The sequence below is a fragment of the Nanorana parkeri genome, unplaced genomic scaffold (assembly GCF_000935625.1).
Source record: "Nanorana parkeri isolate BGI_ZX_2015 unplaced genomic scaffold, ASM93562v1 scaffold325, whole genome shotgun sequence".
Lineage (NCBI taxonomy): Eukaryota > Metazoa > Chordata > Amphibia > Anura > Dicroglossidae > Nanorana > Nanorana parkeri.
This window is the reverse complement of record NW_017306593.1, coordinates 815873-837422: the sequence shown is the minus strand read 5'-3', so window position 1 is coordinate 837422 and position 21550 is coordinate 815873. Positions and strand designations below refer to the sequence as shown.

Here is a 21550-nt window from a genome sequence, read left to right as displayed (position 1 = left end):
GGGCTAAGGTGGCCATACACTGCTGAATTTCATCCGGTTTTTAATGTACCGGTGGCGGCACCTGTCAGAATACTGTTGTGTTGATTGACTGACTGTTCTGGGATGACACCACACAGGTAACGCTAACTCTGCTGGGGTGACAACGCACAGGTAACACTGACTCTTCTGGGGCGACAACGTACAGGCGACACTGACTTTTCTGGGGTGACACCGCATGGATGACACTGACTCTACTGGGGTGACAATGCACAGGTAACACTAACTCTGCTGGGGTGACAACGCACAGGTAATGCTCACTCTGCTGAGGTGACAACGCACAAGTAACAATTACTTTTCTGGAGTGACACTGCACAGGTGACACTGACTCTGTTGGGGTGACACTGCACAGGTGACACTGACTCTGCTGGGGTGACAACGCACACATGTTACACTGACTCTGCTGGGGTTACACGGCACATGTAGCACTGACTTTGCTGAGGTGACAAAGCACAGGTGACACTGACTCTGTTGGGGTGACACTGCACAGGTGGCACTGACTCTGCTGGGGTGACACCGCACAGGTACACTGACTCTGCTGGGGTGACAACACAGGTAACACTGACTGTTCTGGGGTAACACACAGAGGTAACACTAACTCTGCTGGGGTGACAACGCACACGTAACACTGACTCTGCTGGGGAGATAACGCACAGGTAACACCGACAGCTCTGGAATGACATTACATCCACCAAATCAACATTTTAAAAGTCTAGCTCTGCCCCCCTGAAAAAGAAAAAAAAAAACCTTCCTGCAAGCACACAAGAAGGTACCAACTGTACATGGGGGGCCCTAGACCGTATCAAGAGCTATGCTGTACTATTAGTCTGCAGCAAAAAGTACTTGGTTGGGGCCTGGGCCCACCAGGGCCCCTTACATGAGTACTGGCCATACCCCCCTGATGGCGGCCCTGTAGATAAATAAATACCTGTAATAAATAAATACAATAAATATGTGATATACTGTATGTGACATCGTCGCTATTCTAATCCAACTCGGCAGAGGATTCTTCTAGGAATGGACGGCGCCCATATAAAAGAGGCCAAAGACTGCATCAATCAGCAGTCTAAATGAATACTTTGTTGCTACGTTATCAGAAATGAGTGTTCATCATGGCCTTATGTTGGCCACTGCGAGCGCTCAGATAAGCAATTTTACTAAAAATAAAGTCTTGCTTTAAAGTGACAATAAGGGCTAACGTTTTTTTTCCCCACCACACTGATAATGTAAGGACTTACTTTAAATGATGTCTCTTAATTTGATCTTCTTTCCTGTAGTTTTCAGCTGTCCCTCCAGCGCTGGTGCGGGTCTCCAATCCAGCGCTGACTCCTCTGTCCTCCTCTTCTCTGATATCCCACAGAGTCTGTTCGGGTGCACGCTGCTTCATAGACTTACCTTGTGTCTCTCCTCGTCTCCCGGCCGAACATCTGAAGTGCGCATGCGCCCGCCCCAAGATGCTTTGCGGCCGCCCGAGAAATGTTCAGACGTTGGGATGGGAGCACGCGGCGGAGACACAGGTAAGTATTAACCCTTTGAAAAAGTTTTTGTTTTAATCGCTTTGCATATATCTACTGCTTGCTAGCATTAGATATATGCAAAAACATGCGAGGGTTTAATAACCCTTTAAGGAAGTTATTACTTTGCTTTCAATCTTTGTAAAGTGTAATGGTGGCAGGCATTGTGTAAATGTACTCTGGGACTCTTGCTATTTACATCTGATGTGATTTTCTATTAGCCTATGAATTTTGACTAAACTGCTTTGTTATTTTATCCCAAATCAGAGGAAATTATCGGCGGAGTAGAAGTCAGTCCCCATTCCATGCCCTATATGGCATTTCTGAAATTTGACATAAAAGGAAAATTATTTAATAGATGTGGTGGCATCCTGATAAGTGAAAATATTGTTTTGACAGCAGCTCACTGTAATGGCACGTACGTATGGCAACACTGGGCACTGGACTATACTCTAGACAAAGGCCCTTCCGCTGACTCCACCCTTTAGGGAGAAAATATATTAGTAGACATATAAAAAACCATAACATCAGGGCTGACTGAAAACACATGGGGCCTCCGAGCAATATGAGGTTATGGGCCCCCCTTGTGCTCCGCCCATATACAAGCCCCACCCACATATACATTGTTGTGTTACAGAAATATTTCTCCACACTATTTTCAAAATAGCAGGTCTATTCACTAAAAGTTGAATTGAATAGCAGGGGAATTGATAGGAGAATTTCAAAATCTAGACCAATCAATTCTGAAAATTATCCGGTGAAATTTATAGAGAATTAGTAGGAGAATTGACAGGGGAACTGAATAATGTAGACCTCAGACCAGAATCAATGTATGGCAGACCTTAGACCAGAACCAATGCACAGCAGACTTCAGACCAGAATCAATGCGCTGCTGACACTTTAGACCAGAAGCAATGCATGGCAGACCTCAGACCAGAACCAATGCATGGTCTGAGGACCAGAACCAATCCATGGCAGACCTCAGACCAGAACCAATGCATGGCAGACCAGAACCAATGCATTGCAGACCTCAGACCAGAAGCAATGCATGGTAGACCTAAAACCAGAACCAATGCATGACAGACCTCAGACCAGAACCAATGCATGGCAGACCTCAGACCAGAAGCAATGTACGGCAGACCTCAGGCCAAAATCAATGCACGGCAGACCTCAGACCAGAACCAATGCATTGCAGACCACAGACCCCAATGCACTGCAGATCACAGATCAGAACCAATGCACTGCAGATCACAGACCAGAACCAATGCACTGCATATCACACACCAGAATCAATGCACTGCAGATCACAGACCAGAACCAATTCACTGCAGATCACAGACCAGAACCAATGCACTGCAGATCACAGATCACAGACCAAAACCAATGCAATGCAGATCACAGACCAGAACCAATGCACAGCAGTAAGAACTGCAGAGTGTTAAATATGCAGTAGTAAATAACGCAGAGTTCAGTAGTAAATAACGCAGCAATGCAGTACTGTTCTAATATAATACTTCTACACAACACTGGGCACATGGAACATTATATAAAGACAAAATCAATACTGGCAATAGCACTAAAATGTTTCTTTTTTACAGTAGCCGGGAGAGATGGAGAGTATCCCCAGTCCACACACAGATATGCAGCATTACACTTCTTCACTCTTCCTCTACACTCTCTCACACTTCTCTGGTCTCTGTGGAGTTTTGAGACAGCTGTAGCCTCCGATATCCTCTCACTCCACCAGGTCTGTGTCAGGGCTTTACCTTGCCAGTTCAGAGCTGGACGGGAGCCGCTCTAAGATAAACACTACCACGTGGGAAGCCAGACGGGGTGTACCTCCGAAGGACTTCACGGGGCATCTCTTTCCAGTATGCAGCTTTCAAAAATTAATCTGCATGCACTGGCACTAACTCACTGGAGCTGCATTTCCAGGACAAATGCCGGGACACAGCTCCACAGGGACACACAAGTGAAAAGCTGGATTGGCAACTATTGGGGTGGGGGGCAGCAGGGTTGGTGCAAGGATTTTTGCCTTACATCTTAATGACCAGTCAACATATCTGCATTAAAGTGACACTAAACTCAGGAGTTAAACCTTAAAAATACATTCAAGTCCCCTAACTATCAACAAAACTGTATCTTATTTGTGTATCGCTCAGCTGTAGATCCTCAAAACATCTCTGAATTGGTGCTGACACTGTCCTTCCTTCTGGAGGGGGGCTACTTCTGTTCCCCATGGTCCCTGTGTGTGTTGTAAAGTAGCCACCACTCCAAGCTTGCTCTTGTGATGGACTACAATCTCATGTTTAGTTTATTAGTTTGTATTGAGATTGTAGTCCATCAAAAAGAGAGCTGGGATATGACGTGATGTCATCTCCCTGCCTCTCCCAAATCTGCATGCCACTGTCGAGAGATAAGACAGTCTACATGCCCATTCATTTTAATAAATAATACTTGATCTGTAGAAAATAATACCAAATCATGCTAGTACATGTCCCAGGCTAAGAAAAATTAATTGTATTAAAAAATGTTTTTGTTTATCAAAGAAGTTTATATATACCCTCTAAGTAAGGGCTTATTCACACCAATTGCGGTGCGTTCCAGAGCGGCAGCTGCTGGAACGCACAGCAATCGCTCACTAAAGTTCCCCCTTCGCTCTGGGACGGGAGAGGGCGTGTCGGTGCATTGAAGTTAATGGCACCGCAGCCACGCCCCCCTGTTTTTCAAACTATGATCCGGCCCACAACAATGTCTGAGGGACAGTGAACTGGCCCCCTGTTTAAAAGGTTTGCACTAGACAGTCAAGCAGGTTGTCGGGCTCCTCCTGCTGTCACATAGAAATGAGCACTGGTCCTCTTTAGGACAGCTGAGAAGCGGGGGCAGGGAGTTTGTGGGGGTTTGGGGGTGTGGTGGTGCATGGCATTCCTCATACACCAGCCATGCACTTAGTAATTGTAATATGCAAGTGTTTTAATCAAAGAGCACCTCCATCACACCCTGACATGCAAAATGCTTCATGCATATCCTGTATCAATTGTATCTAATTATTCTGTGCAGTAGTTAAATAGGGGGGCTCTCAAAAAGAAGTCTTGGCCTACTGGTGACACTGGCACATACACATACACTTGTAAATGTGGCTCAGTTGACCTTTTGAGTTTATGTAGATGAATGGAGGGAGGAGATAGTGGGAATGGAGAAAAGAGCATTGTAACAGCTTACCGGGGTGGAGCAATAGCAATACGGTATGGTATGATCCTAATTTGTCCGATCACCTTTTTACCAGCCATCCCCATCTACACTCATTCACTGGTGTAGGATCTATCTGACACATCTCTAGTTACACTGGTATTTTCTTGTGTTTCAATTACAGAAATATGCAAGTAATATTGGGAGCTCATAATATTGAATCTAAAGAAAACTCCTGGCAAGAAATAAAAGTTTGTAACATTGCTCCACACCCAAACTACAGTAAAGATGAGAATGACATCATGCTGCTAAAGGTATGTTTGGAGAAAATGTAAGATAATTGTTATGCAGTTATGCTAAAATGTTTGCTCCACAGATGGATAGTTATCTAATGTGGAGCACCATTGCCATTTTAACAAATATTCATGTAAATTTTCCTTTCTTGGGTTCATGGCAATGAATAGTGGCAAAACGACATTGTGTTTGGAATATAGTGTTTTTACTTTTCCTTTAGGGAAAGGGAACAATACTTTCATCGATGAATGTAAAAAAATGTGCTTGAATTTCCAAAACTATGGAAACAGGTTTGGGCGACCATTAGATCACTGGGCAAATAGCTCACTAAAATAATGAGTAGTAAAACTTAAAGCCCAACTACGGCCATTTTTCTTATCTTTGTTTACAGTGGGAAAGAGTTAGGGCCCAAAAGATGTCACCAGCACTCCAAAAGTAGATTCAATATATTTTAATTACAACGGTCATTCAAAATCACAAGTACTTTTCGGGGCCACGTTGGGTCCCCGTCATCAGGCTCAGAAACGGGGACCCAACGTGGCCCCGAAAGTACTTGTGATTTTGAATGACCGTTGTCATTAAAATATATTGAATCTACTTTTGGAGTGCTGGTGACATCTTTTGGAATTACTACTTGACTACACGGTGCCTTTGTGGTCGCTACAAGCACCCTATTACAGACATCATCTCCTAGGAGATCCGGTAAGGAGTGCAGTAAGATACATACAATTTTGTACAGAGTTAGGGCCCATTCACACATACCGCACTGGATCTACGCAGGTCACCGCTAGGACACAAAGAAAACCACTGATTCCTATGTGCCCTATTCACATCACAACTTGGGTGTGATGGGCAATGCTGTTTTGATTTTCTTCTTAACATTATTTAATTCATGTCTGTTAGTTATTTCATTCATTTTTTTTTGTCCACCTTTGTACACTTGTGTTGCAGCTCACAAAAAAAGCATTGTTAAATCGATATGTATTACCACTGCCCATTGGCCACAGAGGAGAGAAGGTGAAACCCGGAAGTGAATGCTGTGTAGCAGGTTGGGGAAGATATAAAGAATTTAACCAAGACAAGTCTCCAACACTAAGGAAAGTTGATCTAAAAGTGGTTTCAGCAAAAATATGTTCTCAGACATTCACAAATAGTGTTGTGAAGAAATTCATCTGTGCTGGAGACCCCAAGGAAAAACAAAAGTATGCATTAATGGTGAGTATCTTCAAGAGTTATTTTTGTAAGTAATGCAAGGAGGAACTCCAATGGAGGCAACTAATAATTAGTCATTCCCATTAGAGTGCCTCTTACATTGTTCCCATCAGAGTGCCCCATTACATTGGCTGTCCCCATCAGAATGCCCCGTTACATTGGTTGTTCTCATAAGAGTGTGCCCCATTACATTGGCAGTCCCCATCAGAATGCCCTTTTACATTGCCTGTCCTTATCAGAGTGCCCCCTTTCATTGCTTGTCCTCATCAGAGTGCCCCCTTACATCGTCTGTCTCCATCAGAATGCCCCCTTATATTGCTTGTCTCCATCAGAATGCCCCCATACATTGGCTTTTAGCATCAGAGTGACTCCTTGCATTGTTTTCCCCCATTAGAGTGCCCCCTTACATTGGCTGTCCCCATCAGATTGCCCCTTTATGTTTGTATTTAATGTATGGGGGCATTCTGATGGAGACAAGCAATATAAGGGGGCATTCTGATGGAGACAGACGATGTTTATATCGTATGATAATTATTATTTGACAGTAGACATGTGCATTCGGATTCAGACGAACCTCCAAATCAACGAAATTCAGTTCATTCGGCGGATCGTCCAAATCCGAAATAACTCATTTATGATATGCCTGAATATAGGAAAACTATATTTGGGCATAGTTAAATTTGTCTCCAGAATGTGCGGTGGCCATATTGGCCAACCAGCGCATTCTGCCCATGCCCGCCGCCATCTTGGAGTATATTTTTGTATACACCAAAGATGACGGCACCCGAACATGAGCGTGCCGCCATCTTGGTGTATACCAAGATACACTTCGAAATGGCGGCGCGCATGCACAGAACGCACCGACGGCTAACATGGCCGCCACTCGTTCTGCAGTCTATTGTGCGGTTTCAGGTTCGGAGACTCGTTGCCTCCAAATCTGAAACAACATTAAAATTAGTTTTCTTTGACAAAACGAATGAAAACAATTTTAGTTTTCATTTGTTTCATCCGAAACAAAAAAAATTTGCCATGCGCATGTCTATTTGACACCATCAGAATGCCCCCTTTCCTTGATTGTCCTTATCACAGAGCCCCCTTACATGGTTGTCACCTTATATTGGCTGTCCCCATCAGAGTACCCCCTTACTTTCGTAATGAATGTAAGGAGGCACTCTGATGGGTGCAACAAATATAAGCGGGGGACTCTGATGGGGGCAAGTAATAATGAGTTGTCTCCATCAGAGGCAAATCACTTCACTTATCCACAGTGTCAATATTATCCATCACAAATAATTATTTAACATTGTTTAGTCATCTTTTCCTATAATCCCATTCAGTATTCATATTAAAGTAGACCTTGCAATCCAGGGGAATGATGAGCACCCCGAGTGGGGTGAGAAGACACTGCAGCACAGTGCTGGGAGCATCTTCTCAGTGAGATTTGTGACCACCATATAGTGTGTGACCACCTATATCTTGTTGTCTATACCTGGTATCCAGACTATACATGCCACCAGCTGAATATTTGACTCTAATAGCAAACAATAGACCTCTATCCCTGTTGCAACGTATATTTTTAGTATACTGTCAACCAGTAATATTTCTTACATCCAGGGTGATTCTGGTGGTCCTTTATTCTGTGGCAAGGATCTTCAAGGAATTGTGCATGCAGGATTCCCTCACAAACCACCAATTGGCTTATACATTAAAGTCTCTTCCCACATTGATTGGATCAAAAAAACCATGCACACGTTGAAGTGCAAGAAAGAGATGTGACACGCATGCCTGGACAGATGTTCCGAAACAAGACACAAGAACATGAATTCAGTCTGCAAGAGGAACATGTGACTTTCATATGTTTTCGACCAGCATTAATGTGAGCCGCTGAATATAAAGCTGCACGACTGTCTATACAAATATTTAAAGTATAAACCTCTGAAACTAATCAAATGCATAAACATGAAATACAGTATTACTGCTTCTATACTTGTATAATACACAGCGCTACGCAAAGTGATAATAAAGTCAAAAAGTTGCTAAGCTATTTCAAGTGCTGAGTAAATCATTTACGGATGCACCTACACCGTTTTTTGGTATCGAGTACAAGTACTGATATTTTTCTTCCGGTACTCACCGATACTGAATACAGATACCGAAGTCCCAAGGCGACGTGTAATGACTCGCCACCTGGCTTCCTGATTAGCCAGGAAGCCGGGCAGCGTGTAAAGACTCACCACCCAGCTTCCTGATAAGCAGGGAAGCCGTCTCCATGCTCCCTCGTCATCAGGCACCCCCTGCCAGCCAGCCTGCAAAAAATACACTGTCTAACTACTAGGGTTAAAAACAGAGGTTTTAGTTGCACATCTCTTGCAAGATATGTGAAAGCCACACTGCCTCGTCAAGGGCCCTCTGTGTAGTGCGGTCCTAACTTTAATCTATGAGAGCCTCTATTTTGGTGCATATATACCAAAGCATAAATTGGATACAGTTTCGCCAGGAGGCAGCCCAACCTCCTTAAAGGTACATGGACACACCAGGAGGCCCACACATCACAATGGCAGCTGAAGCCCCCAGTGTGTCCCCTCACCAAATCCAACAAGATGGAGGCTATCATAGATTAGAGTTAGGACCACACTACACAGCTGATTTGGAAAAAGTCTCCAATTCAGCTCACTTTCCAGTTCAGCTATGTTGTCCTTGATTGTTCACTTCTCCTGCCTTCTCCAAACTCTTCACCCTTTTGTGAATAACCCTGTAAGTGGTTGCGGCTGCGGGGAGAGAAGAAGCAGCTTGGCTTTAATAATGTCCACTTCAGCGATCGGGCTCCTCTGCGGCCACAGCACCTCAGCTGCCAAAGGTGGGAGAGGGAGACTGCCGAACTACAATTGGCCGGCTGTTTAGTTCTGCTGTGCAGGACCTAGAGAGAGGGCACCACGAGCGGCTGGATGTGCAGGCAACCTCGCTGCTCCCCTTGTAAAGTGATTAGAAAAAACGTACGATCTGCCCATCTTGGACAGGCAGATCGTACTCTCGATCATTGCAAGCCCGCCCCCCCTGAGGGGCGGGCTTCCGATGACCGCAATGCTGAACGGGCAGTGCGCGCATGCGCACACTGGCCCGTTCAGCATTTGTCTCCCGAGCACTGTTCAAACCAGCCGAAAATCGTTTCTAGCATGCTCCTTAGACAAAAGACGTGCGACCGTACAGTAGAAACGGTCGCACGTCTTCGTTCACACTGCTCGATTCTCGTATGATCGCGGGATTTCCCGCGATTCTCGTACGAGAATCGAGCAGTGTATGGGCACCTTAAGAGTGATAGGAGTGTGATTGTTAACAAGCAGTAGATATATGCAAAAACTCTTGAAAAAAAAAACCTTTTGGAACAGGTTTAAACTTACCTGCGTCTTCGCTGCGCGCTCCCATCCAAACATCTGAAGAGTCTCGGGCGGCTGCAAAGGATCTTGTGGCGGGCGCATGCACACTTCAGATGTTGGGCCGGGAGACGAGAAGAGACACAAGGTAAGTCTATGGAGCAGCGTGCACCTGCACAGACTCCATTGGATGTCAGAGGAGAGGAGGACAGAGGAGTCAGCGCTGGATCGGAGACCCGCACCCAGCGCTGGAGGGACAGCTAAGAACTACACTAAAGAAGAAGATCGGATTAAGAGGCATCATTTAAGGTAAGTCCTTACACTAACATTGGGGGAGGGGAAAAATAAATATCCTTTAATGTCACTTTAAAGCTAGTTATGGATTGATGAGTGCAACCACAAACACACAGACACAACAAAGCAAACCTCTCTCCTGTTCTCCACTCTCTTCCTTCCCCAAGCTAGTAGAGGGACAGCTGCTGGAGTCTACACTGTCCTTTGAATCTTGTCCTTTGATCTTGAACTGGATGGAAGGTTTAGGGAAGCAGAGCTGAGAGATCTGGAAATGTTCAGAAACCTGACTGTAAGTGTTTGTAAATAAATACTTTGCTGGACAATGTATATTTGTTTGATCTGGATTCATTGTTGAAAAAAGTTTGAGAGTTTAACCACTTGTTTCTACTACGGGCGGACGGCAAGAGGTTAAGGAAAAATTACCGAAAATTTAAAAAAAAAACTGTTCAAATATGTACAATACCCAAAATTGGCCGTAGGCGACGCTTTTAAAAGCTCTTACCGCTCATCAGTTCAGTGTTATCAGTGGTTGATGGCCCTGAAGTGATTGCTCTCACTCTGACGTTCGCGGTGATATGTAACATGTGTAGCGCAATTGTTTTTGCAGCGCTGGCGCATCGAACGCGTATTTAAGTTTATATGTGCGTAAATGTGGGGGTGGGGGACTTAAACATTTGGGGGGGTTACTTTTTTTATATGTAACTTTTACTTTTTTTATTTCTTGTTTACACTTATTGTTATTGCTATCACATAGGGGGGATAGCAATCCCCCTATATAATAGCGAAGGCACACTGACAGGTCCAATTTATGGCGACATTAGGGGTCTCTAAGACCCCTAATGTCACCTGGGGACCCCAAAAGAAGATGATGAAGCAGAGTATGTGAAACAGCTGGTAATGGCTGTAAAGAACTGACTTTTTTTTGCCCGTGCGCGCGTGCTAGGGGGTGAGCATGAGCAGAAAAAAAATGCCGTCTAATTATGGCAACACGCCCATGTGAGTCTGCTGTCCGTCCGTTTTTTCACAACGGGAGGACGGCAAGAGGTTAAAGAAGAACTGCAGGAATACGTTTTATTAACCCTTACAGTGAGGCTACTACTGCACTGCAAGGGTTACCTGATAGTTTTTGACTAGGTGGTGGCCCGAAGCTCCGAGCCAGCTTGTTCTTAGACCGGTCCCTGGAGCCTCTCTCCCCTCGTCTGCAGAAGTATAAGGTCCTGTAAATCATCACGTCTATACACTGCCTATAGACATCAGAGCCTGGAAGAGGAGCAGGATGAAGATGAAACTGCAGAGGGCAGCAGCGCTGGTGATGATCACTTCTGAAGCTAGGTCTGCCATAATGTGATAATATGAAGTGCACACTAGCACATTAAGCCCCATTCACACTTGCAAACGGGTCCGATCACAAACAGTCTGCGTCCACATTCGGCCGTTCGCAGATAATGGCAGCATGAGCAATTAAATGCAAACGGTCTGCGAACAGTTGCGGGTGGTGGCAGCTGTCATTGTATTGTACTGTTCATGAGTCGTATTGATCATGAGCATCACGAAGGGATTTGTGATAGTCATGAAACAGCGGCGGCACCATGGTGGGTGTTACCAGGTGTGTCCGCCGTGCATGTGTTATGACGTCTGTGGTGTGACATCACCACACATTCATGTTGATGTACTTTACTGCCAGCGGCAATCTTGGTGATGGATGCCGGTGTGGCCAACGGGGCTAATCATCCTAATTGGCCTTAGGGTTGTGATGAGTACATCTGCAGTTATAATTATAATATTGTTTTGAAGACGTCTATCAGTTGTACGCGATCAGTGGCTGCGTCCACTGCTTTGGTATTGGAAATTTTGTCCCTTACTTACTTTCTGTTGCATGTATTCTTGAAAACCTGTTCAATAAAAGGATTTATAAAAAAAAAAAAGTGATAAAAATGTCAAAAAATTTTATAAAATTAATAAAAGGAAAATATAATAAGAACAAAAAATTGTAAAAAGTAAACATTAAAAAAAGTGATTAAAAAAAGAGAAAAAAACAAAACCAACCCTGCCACCTGGTTTCCATTCTCCATTAGGAAGAGGGGGAGGGGTTGGCAGTGAGGGGGTGCATTGAGGAACCTGGCCTTGGGACAGCAGAGATGGTAAATCCGGCCCTGTGCATCTTATGTGATGTGTAAAGTGGAATTATTAGGAAAGCTGTTTTGCATGTTCTCCCTTAATTCCTCCTTCCCACAGTTTACAAGATATTAGCAAGTACTGGATGAAATGGGATTTATGAATGGATACCATAGACATGCATAGAATTGCAGATAGTGAAATCTTATCTCATTATAATACAAGTAATAAGATTCAATCTGCAAACTGTATGTGGCTCTCCAGCCGTATGACAATCAATGGAAGCGATCAGGAGCACGGTTGTCAACACCTCAACCACGAGGCGCCTGGAACAACAAGCTTCCCTCTACTGCCTGTTACTGCGGAAGATGGACAGAGCATTTGGCCAATCCCGTACCACCATTTTTTCTCTGACGTTCCCGGGTGGACAGCTGCGCTACCATTGGCTGTATTCATCGATGGAAACTGCGTAGTTGTGGGCGGTGTCGTGGGCTGGCTCGTGCAGGTGGGTGTGTCGGTGATATTAGTGCGGAAGGCCCTCACAGGAGTAGTGTGTAAATTACGTCACGGTAGTTACATTTTACAGTATACCAAGACGGGGACGGACAGCAGTAGCGACATAATAATACATTACAGTGTTGCAATGTGTAAATGTGGCCAGACGAGAGTTCTTGTCCTGTGGTATTGAAGCGGTACTAAACTCGAGTTTACGAAACATTTTTACTGCAGGACAGACTCTGTTGAGGTGACTTATAAAGTGTTGGCCGAGCGAACAGCTATGAGAAGATTTACAGAGCTTTATTGCCACTAAGAGCCACTAGTAGTATAGGATTTCCTATACTTCTTACCTCCATGCAGCTGCCATAATGAGCTGAGGATCGTGTTTGCTGGGCCAGCTGTTTACAAATCACCCCCTGTATGTCTCCCAAAAAATAAACCTACCTGCCAGCACTATTACAGTGATACATTTGTTGCACTCAATAGAGTGCCCCCTTTCATTAGATTCACAGTAAACTCAGGAGTTAAATTTTATAAATACATTCAAGTACTCAACTAGTAACAGAAATGTATCTTATTTATGTATCACGTGGCTGTAGGTCCTCAAATCATCTCTGAATTGGTGCTGACACTGTCCTTCCTTCTGGAGGGGTCCCTGCGTGTGTTGTAAAGTAGCCCACACTCCAAACTTGCTCCTGCGATGGACTACAATCTCAATACAAATTAGTAAACTACACCTGAGATTGTAGTCCATCACAGGGGTGATGGACTAGTAGTATGTAGTTTTGTATCCACTCTGTTGGATCATACTAATGAGAAATATTTTGTCTTCCAGATTGAATATAGTGATGTCGGTGTGTGATGAACTCTTGCTGTGCAACTTCCCTAAGTGCAGGGTAAAGTTATCTGGCCGAGCCTGGGTCACAGCTTGTTCACATATATTCTGTGACCAGCATGGAAGTGGAGAATTCAGCCGATCTCCTGCCGTTTGCCCAGCCTGTAATAGCACCCTGTCCAGTAAGCTGGATATTGTTCGATCTGAGTTGAGCCCTTCAGAGGAACAAAAAGCCATGATGCTGGCTGGCCTACGTCCTGAGATTGTTCTAGATATTTGTTCTCGTGCTTTAGCTTTCTGGACCTACCAGGTAAGAAAAGGATAACTGGAGAGAAGAATGCTCATGTTCACATACAGGTGAAACTCGAATAATTAGAATATCATGCAAAAGTAATTGCAGTAAGTGCTGTAAAAGGAGCCCAAACCAAGTACTGAGTACATATGCATGCTTATACTTTTCAGAGGTCCGATATTGTTCTATGTACAATCCTTGTTTTATTGATTGCATGCAATAATCTACTTTTTTGAGGTTGTGGATTTGGGGTTCTTGGGGTTTTCATGAGCTGTAAGCCATAATCATCACAATTATGACAAATCACGGCTTGAATTATCTTGCTTTGCATGTAATGAGTCTCTCTCATATATTAGTTTCACCTTTTAAGTTGCATTAGTGAAATAAATGCACTTTGCCCGATATTCTAATTATTCGAGTTTCACCTGTATTACCACTTACATTTATCTGGGGAAAACATTTGGACAAACCATAGATCAGGGAATTTTCATATTGAGCCTTGTTGTTCGGTGCCCATAGCATGGGCGTAACTAGAAATCACAGGGCCCCATAGCTAAATTTTGTATGGGGCCCCGTGATTACTAGTTATGCCCTTTGCAGAGCCCACCTGACATACCAAACAGCCCACCTGAGAGTGACCCTGCAGAGCCCACCATAGACTCTGTATAGTGGGCTCTGCAGGGTCTCAGATGGGCTGCACACCTCTTACCTGTCAGGGCTGTCCGCCTCCTTGGTCACCGGGCCGCGCCTCCTCTTCCGTCGCTGGGCCCCGCCTCCTCTTCTATCGACAGGCCTCCTCTTACATCACTGGCTCTTAGGTCGCCGGCCCGGGCCCCGCCTCCTCCTTCACTGCGAACACAGGCCGCTTCTGCAGAAGCTGCTGGTCGGGCCGCTGCTGAGCTGTGTCAGTGACAGCCAGAGCCCAAATATGCATAGCGACCCAGGCGGCCCACACGACATCAGAGGGATGCCCTGGCCGGGCCCTCCTGTGCCCGGGCACCATAGCGGCCGCCTGGGTCGCTATGGCGATTGTTACACCACTGGCCCGTAGTATAAGCTTTGATGAAATAACAAAGAGCAGTGATATGTTATACCCAAAGTAAACAGCCATATGTGATTAGGGCAGTCATACTACTCAAGGATGACTTCTGATTGGTTACTGGCTTTTGCTTGCATTGTTTTAACCACTTGCTGTCCGGAGCAATTTCTCACTATTTGCACACACATGATAAAATCTGAATGTTTAGCTAATCAACAGCTTCAAATCCAAAAACAATTATATATTTTCTGAAAGCAGAGGCCCTGTAGAAAAAAAAATGCTAGTTACAGTATTTGCAAGGATAAAATGTATTTATTAAACCAGAAACCTGTATTTTTAGGATAAAATGCACTAAAATGAAACTTAGTGCACATAAACAGAATATAATAAACATTTTTTTAGTAAAACATGAAAGGCGGGGTCATGTCGGGAAAATAGATACTAAACATGTCAAGCCTTAAAATTGCATTCGCCTGTGAAGCCGCAAAAAACTTCAATACCCCAAATTTGCCATAGGGGACATTTTAAAAGCTTTAACTGCTCAACACTTTAGTGTTACCAGTGATTGATGGGCCTAGAATTATTGCTCTCACTCCGGCGTTCGTGGCAATATGTAACATGTTTTTGCACGTAGGCACACCGAAACGTGTTTGCGTATGCATGTGTGTGCACATGAGAGCGAGGGACTTTAAAAAAAATATTTTTGCATTTTTTTTATTTCTTTATATGTTATCTTAACTTTTTATGATCTAAACATTTTTTCCCACTAACTTTATTGCTATCACATAGGGGGCTAACAAGCCCCCTATGCAATAGAGATAGGGTGTGACAGGTCCTCTTTATGGAGACATCAGAGGTATTTCAGACCCCCAATATCACCTATGGACCCCAAAGAAGCTGAGGAAGCAGATATCTGCTTCCCCAGCTTCTTCTCCTGGCTCTAAGAGCTGAAGACTGTAAAGAGTGACACCGGAAATTATGTAGTACACATCACTTCCGGGTCCAGTGATCGGAGGAGAGATCAGCGGCTGGAAGCCTGCTGATCTCTCTCCGATCGTTGCTGGGAGACCCGCTGTTCCGGTCCTGGGCGGCGGAGGGGGGTGAGGGTACCGCATTCCGTGGATTGGTACAAACGATCCGACGGCTGTATAGACGCCGGATCACTTGTACATTAACAGCCATTGCAGGGTGCTAAAAATGACACCAAGAACATGGCTGCAGCAGCATCTGTGTTTTTGGTATAACCGCTTCTGCGGGCCGCCATATATTTACGTAGACCGTAGAAAGATTAATCATTTATTGTTAATAGTTTTTTGTCAGGGTAAGTATTGTCATAACGTTAGTAGGTGGGCCAAAATTATAATATCAATATTGCAGGAGAATAGACACACACACAACAAAATGTGTATATTAGATTATTCTGCTTTACTCATGGATAAGACTTTTTATAGACAGTGGATGAGTCCTTGGTTCTGTAGCACAACAGAAGGGAGTCCACAGTTACATACACAATAGAGGGTGGTTACATAACACAACATTAGGAAAGTCAGTTAAAGTAGAACTGAAGCCAAGACATTTTGTTTAGTTTTGGATAGAGTAAGGAAAGGGTATAAAGCCTGTTAACATATTTGTCATCCCATTGGTGACATTTCTCTTCACTTCCTGTGCGATAGCCACATCAGGAAGTGAGAGGAAATCCCTCCAAACAGAAAGAAATCCCTGGTAGTCAGTAGGGTCACCCGAACTAGAGTCCCCATTGGAATATTTCCCATATATTTTGGATTTTCTTTCACTTTCAGTGATAGCATTCACCAGCTGTCATACACCAGCTGTAGGTCCTCAAATCATCTCTGAATTGGTGCTGGAGGGTGGCTACTTTTGTTCCCCATGGTCCCTGTGTGTGTTGTAAAGTAGCCACCCCTCCTAACTATCTCCCGTGATGGACTACAATCTCAATACAAATGATTAAACTAAACATGAGAGTGTAGTCCATCACAGGAGTGAGATGACAGAGATGATTTGAGGATCTACAGCCGAGTGATATACAAATAAGATACAATTTATGTTAATATTTAAGCTACTTGAATGCATTTTTAAGGTTTATCACCGCTCACGCCTGTGATGGACTACAATCTCATGATTAGTTTACTAATTTTGTATTAAGATTGTAGTCCATCACCGGAGCGTTCTTGGAGCCGTGGCTACTTGGCACCCCAAACGCGGCCAGCAAGTTGCGCGTTTTTGCTCCGCGTTTTAACTTGTGCACAAACGCGGAAGCAAGAAACGTCAAACGCATGTCGTGGAAAATACTACATGAGCTTTTTTGCTGCGTTTGTCTGATGTATATGAACTCATTGAAATGAATGGGGACACGCAGCAAACGCGGCATACAAATGTGCAAGACGTGCGTTCCCGCGATGCGCAGGTGTGAAACGGGCCTTACAGTGTCTTTCTTGTTATTTTGAAGATATAGGTAAAGGTCCTGTTTATGTATGTGCTTATTCTTTTATTCATGTTATTGCTCTTGCTTTATGGAAAGTGAGAAACATCTACAGGGTTATTCACAAAAGGGTGAAGGGTTTGTAGAAGGCAGGAGAAGTGACCAATCTAGGACAACATAGCTGATATGGAGAAATTCTCCAATTCAGCTCACTTTCCAGTTCAGCGATGTTGTCCTAGATTGTTCCCTTCTCCTGCCTTCTCCAAACTCTTCACCCTTTTGTGAATAACCCTGTTAGTCACACCTATGCATGCATGTTACCACCTACATTGTAATTCTAATGAGCACATCATCAAAGTAAACAATGCACCTGACCATTTAATGTACAACATGTGGTGGTGTGTTGGGTAGAAAGTACATTTTGGTATGTCAATGCCCAATGTCAATGAGTGTAAAGCGATAATGCACTGTAATCTACAGATTGCGAGTGCCTGGTGAGGCATGTTGGTGAAATAGCAGTTATACAGATTAGAAATCATTGTCAAACCACTGTTGTTTTCCTGATGATCTGGTTCCAGAGGAGTTGCACTGAGCTGCCAAACTCTGTCTTCACAGGTTTCCAATAGACTTTGCTGCTTGATCTGTATTTGAGTGTGAATTCTTTTTCCAGTCCCATGTAATTGGTACATAACAATAAAAACAACATACATAGAAGGAAAAAGTATGTATAAAATAAGTATAAAAAGTATTTCTGCTCTTGCTGTTCTTTAACTCTGCATTTAGGTATACCAGGAGCGGTTATACCAGGAATATAATTACAGCAAAGCAGAAGGACATCTGAAACAGGTGGAAAAACTGTACACTCATCAAATACAAAGCAAGGATGCCGAGATGGCTGCCATGAAAGGTGAAGTAAACTCTTTAAAGAAAATCTTGGAGGAATACAAAAGAAAATACAGCGAACTCTCCGAAAAACTAATGGAGCGCAATAGGCAGTATAATAAGCTCCAGGGAATGTACGATGGACTAAGACTCCGCAACATGGCCGCAGCTAACAGAGAGGTATCTTCAAATGGAGATCGAGCTCAACAGGACCAGTTTATGGGTAATTAGATATGCAAGTAGGCAGAAGCTAAATGTACATGGAACTGTTTTATGTCTTAAAAAAACCTATTCCCTGAGAAATATGTGGGCTAGCATTTTAAACTCTTCTCTTCCTAAAGGCTAGTCACCTGATTCTGATCCATTAGTTTTAGTACTTTCTGAATCGCTGACCTGGAATACGTGTTTTCACTGCACTCTAACCTAACATACTACATGCTTATTGCATTGTGTTAGTATCTCAGAAAGTATCATCTGTACGTAATGTATATGTCACTTATATATTGCGTGTAGTTGGAATTGCAGTTTAGATATAGAGAGTTTGTACAGTGCCTTGCATGAACGAATTACTTGGCATTATATAGACCCAGCATCAGCATGTAGATTGCTGTCCAGTTTTGGTAAATGCACCATTTTGGAGATCTGAATACTTTGGGTAGATATAAAAAATTCAGTCATGCGTCTTTACATGAACGTTTAAGTAAAATGAATTTTGAAATGAATTCAGTGCATGTACTTGATTTTGTATTGTTCAGCCTATTGACTGGGACTATACAATATAGAATCAGGCATATACACTCAATTCATTTAAAAATACATAGAAGCCTTGCACAGTGAACTCAGACTGGAAGAAGTAGGGACATCACTGGGAGCCAATCAGGCTCTTTTTCATGCACAGCAGCATCACCAGGGGGGTGCGGCCCACACCGGGGTGACACCATTGGAAGGGGTGACACCAAAATGCCTGACAGTTATTTTGGTGTCATCCCCTCTAAAAAGTCGGGCACTCGGTCATGGAGGGTCATGAAAGTTCATTCTGATTTTTAGCAATCCAAATCTGCTTAAATGCTTCCTGTCATCATTATCCTTTCTTTACTTTGTGGTGAGTTACTAATTTGGAACAAGCCGGTGCTAATCAGGTATCACACACCTAATGAACACAAGTGTTTTCTGGACAAGTGATCAGTAGGTATTAAGACAAAGATTAGATTGACAGACCTGGAACATGCACCTTCTAGAACGAGAGAGCATCAACCACTCTCGTACTTCTATCCTGACATATTTCCTTTAATGAGTCCTGTCAGTAGATGATTAACAAATCCATGGTAGTAATCATGTGCATTCTTTCTCCTTTAGGAAACAGGTTCCCAACTGCTAGAACACCTCCGTTAAGATCATGCGATGCTGATTTTCGACCTCAAACCTTCTTCTGTACTTCCCCTTTTGATGATTCTGGAAACGCCTCCTTTGGCTCTCCTGGAAATAGGACAGGCCAACAAAACATGGCTTCATCCAGGGCTTTCAAAGTTATGAGGATGTAAAATACTAGAACAGAGAAATACCGGGGGGAATTGATCAAAACTGGAGTAGACAAAATCTGGAGCAGCTGTGCATGGCAACCAATCAGCTTATCTCTTCAGTTTGTTCAGTTATGATTTGAAAATGAAAGAGAGAAGCTGATTGGTTGGCATGCACAGCTCCTCCAGATTTTGTCTACTCCAGTTTTGATCAATTCCCCTCATTGTATATTACTAATCAGCTTAGTGGTTATGTTTTCTTATTCAGAAAGGTTTGGATGTTCAGAGTGCAATTAAATAAAGTACTTCATATATTTAAAAATGTATATTTTGTAGCAACTGTTACCCAATATTGCATTCTACACACAGCCATTTTTTCTTCTGTTATGGCAACATTCAACCAAAATTAGACCCAGTTTATTACTTTTACTTTTTCTATTGCTGTCTTTGTCCCCACTGGGGAGGTTAACTCTCTCTATATGTCATGCAGACAGTTTCTGATACAGAAAGTAATAAGAAATCACTCAACAGGAACAGGAAATCTTCCAATGGGGAAGCCTGTTGTGGTGACAAGCGTCTAAAAGAGCATTTCGGCCCTCCTCAGACCTCCAGGGGGCCACAGCTGATGTCCGGGTAGTAGGGACTTAACCTTGCAAGTGTCTATTTATCTAATGTACTGTTGGAATATAAAATAAAAATGATGATAAACTAAAAGAGCATTTCTCCTCGTTTTAGAGAGATTTCCTCTCATTTCCTGTTGTGTCTCTGGTGCAGGACTTCTCCCCAATACAACACAGACAGTAAAAATAAATAAAACCTGGTAGAGGTCTTAACAATCACTACTTTAAGTACAAGAATAGTGCCCAGATGGTGTTTCAGTAAGAGCAACCTAAAAGGAGCATCGTCTGCAAGGTCGAAGAAGTATCTTCAGCCAAAGCATGGCATGTGACTTCTGTAGGCCCAACTAGATATTGACTAGGACTCAGGCTAGGCTGCATGCATAATGATTCTTCAAGAAGCAATAGTATTTAGAAAAGAAATGTTAAAGCAAATACAGTAAACTCCCCATTAAGTGGCATTCAAGCAACCGGCAGTCTCCAGCAAACGGCAAAAAAAACAAATCGAGAACATATGTCATTAGCAGCAAAATTTATTTGGGTGGTAATGAAATGTTTTGTTTACATTTTGTTGCTGGCCGGTGGCTAGATTTTGCGGTCGGCAGCAGAATGTAAACAATGGGGAGAAATAGCCAGCCTGCTATTGGTTATTTCAAATTGCAATAGCCAATAGCAAGCTGGCTATTGTGCACACCCACAGAACTTTCTCTCTCAGGTCTGCTCCTTTGCTCAGTAGGTGGAGTTTCAATAGCCAGCCTGCTATTGCAATTTGAAATAACGAATAGTAGGCTGGCTATTGAAACCCTGCACTCCAAGCAGAGGAGCGGACCGGAGAGATAACTTGCTCACTAAGGTCCGATCCACTGTTTAGTAGGTGGGGCTTCAATAGTCAGACTGCTATTACAATTTAAAATAGCCAATAGCAGTCTGGCTATTACACCCAGCTGTTTACATTCACCTGTCGGCTACGGAAGCTAGCCGATCGGCAAATGCGCTCTCTGGGGGGCGCAGTGCTGCGTGGGGCTGGTTGCTTGGGAGTTACTATTTACTCTCAAGAGACCAAAAACTACAGTGATCCAGAACCTACTGATCCCCGTGGGTGCCGGATAACTGGGAGTTTTCTGTAGTCTGCTGTGTTATTGATTTAGAAAGCCATATCTGTGGATATGTTTCCAAGATAAAACTAGGGGCCTGGTAAAGTCTATAATAATTTGCTCTATGGCTCCATCTCGTATTATGTTCTGTTCATTATGCAGTTCTTAATGCTGATATGAAATCATCTTACATTCATTAGTTAAACATATTTTGCTATTACTTACAATAACCATTTTCCACTTCCTGATTGAGTGAGGCAATGATGATAAAGCCCTGGCCACACAGATGTATCCTGAGATGGTTACATCAC

The 21550-nt window shown here is 43.5% G+C and overlaps 2 protein-coding genes across 2 annotated transcripts in view; both read left to right on the top strand.

Annotated features, from left to right (window-relative positions):
* Positions 1-8021, top strand: part of LOC108788431 (mast cell protease 1A-like) — an 11475-nt gene extending 3454 nt beyond the window's left edge. The window contains exons 2-5 of the mRNA XM_018558189.1: positions 1818-1968; positions 4924-5053; positions 5985-6235; positions 7826-8021. Coding sequence (XP_018413691.1) covers positions 1856-1968; positions 4924-5053; positions 5985-6235; positions 7826-8021 — 690 coding nt within the window. The 5' untranslated portion in view covers positions 1818-1855. The remainder of the gene's footprint in view (positions 1-1817; positions 1969-4923; positions 5054-5984; positions 6236-7825) is intronic.
* A 5347-nt stretch (positions 8022-13368) lies between these two features.
* CCNB1IP1 (cyclin B1 interacting protein 1) lies at positions 13369-19552 on the top strand. The gene is made up of 3 exons (XM_018558188.1): positions 13369-13668; positions 17913-18234; positions 19368-19552. The coding sequence occupies exons 1-3, from the start codon at positions 13372-13374 to the stop codon at positions 19550-19552; spliced, it is 804 nt and encodes a 267-aa protein (XP_018413690.1). The 5' UTR covers positions 13369-13371.
* The last annotated feature ends 1998 nt before the right edge of the window (positions 19553-21550 follow it).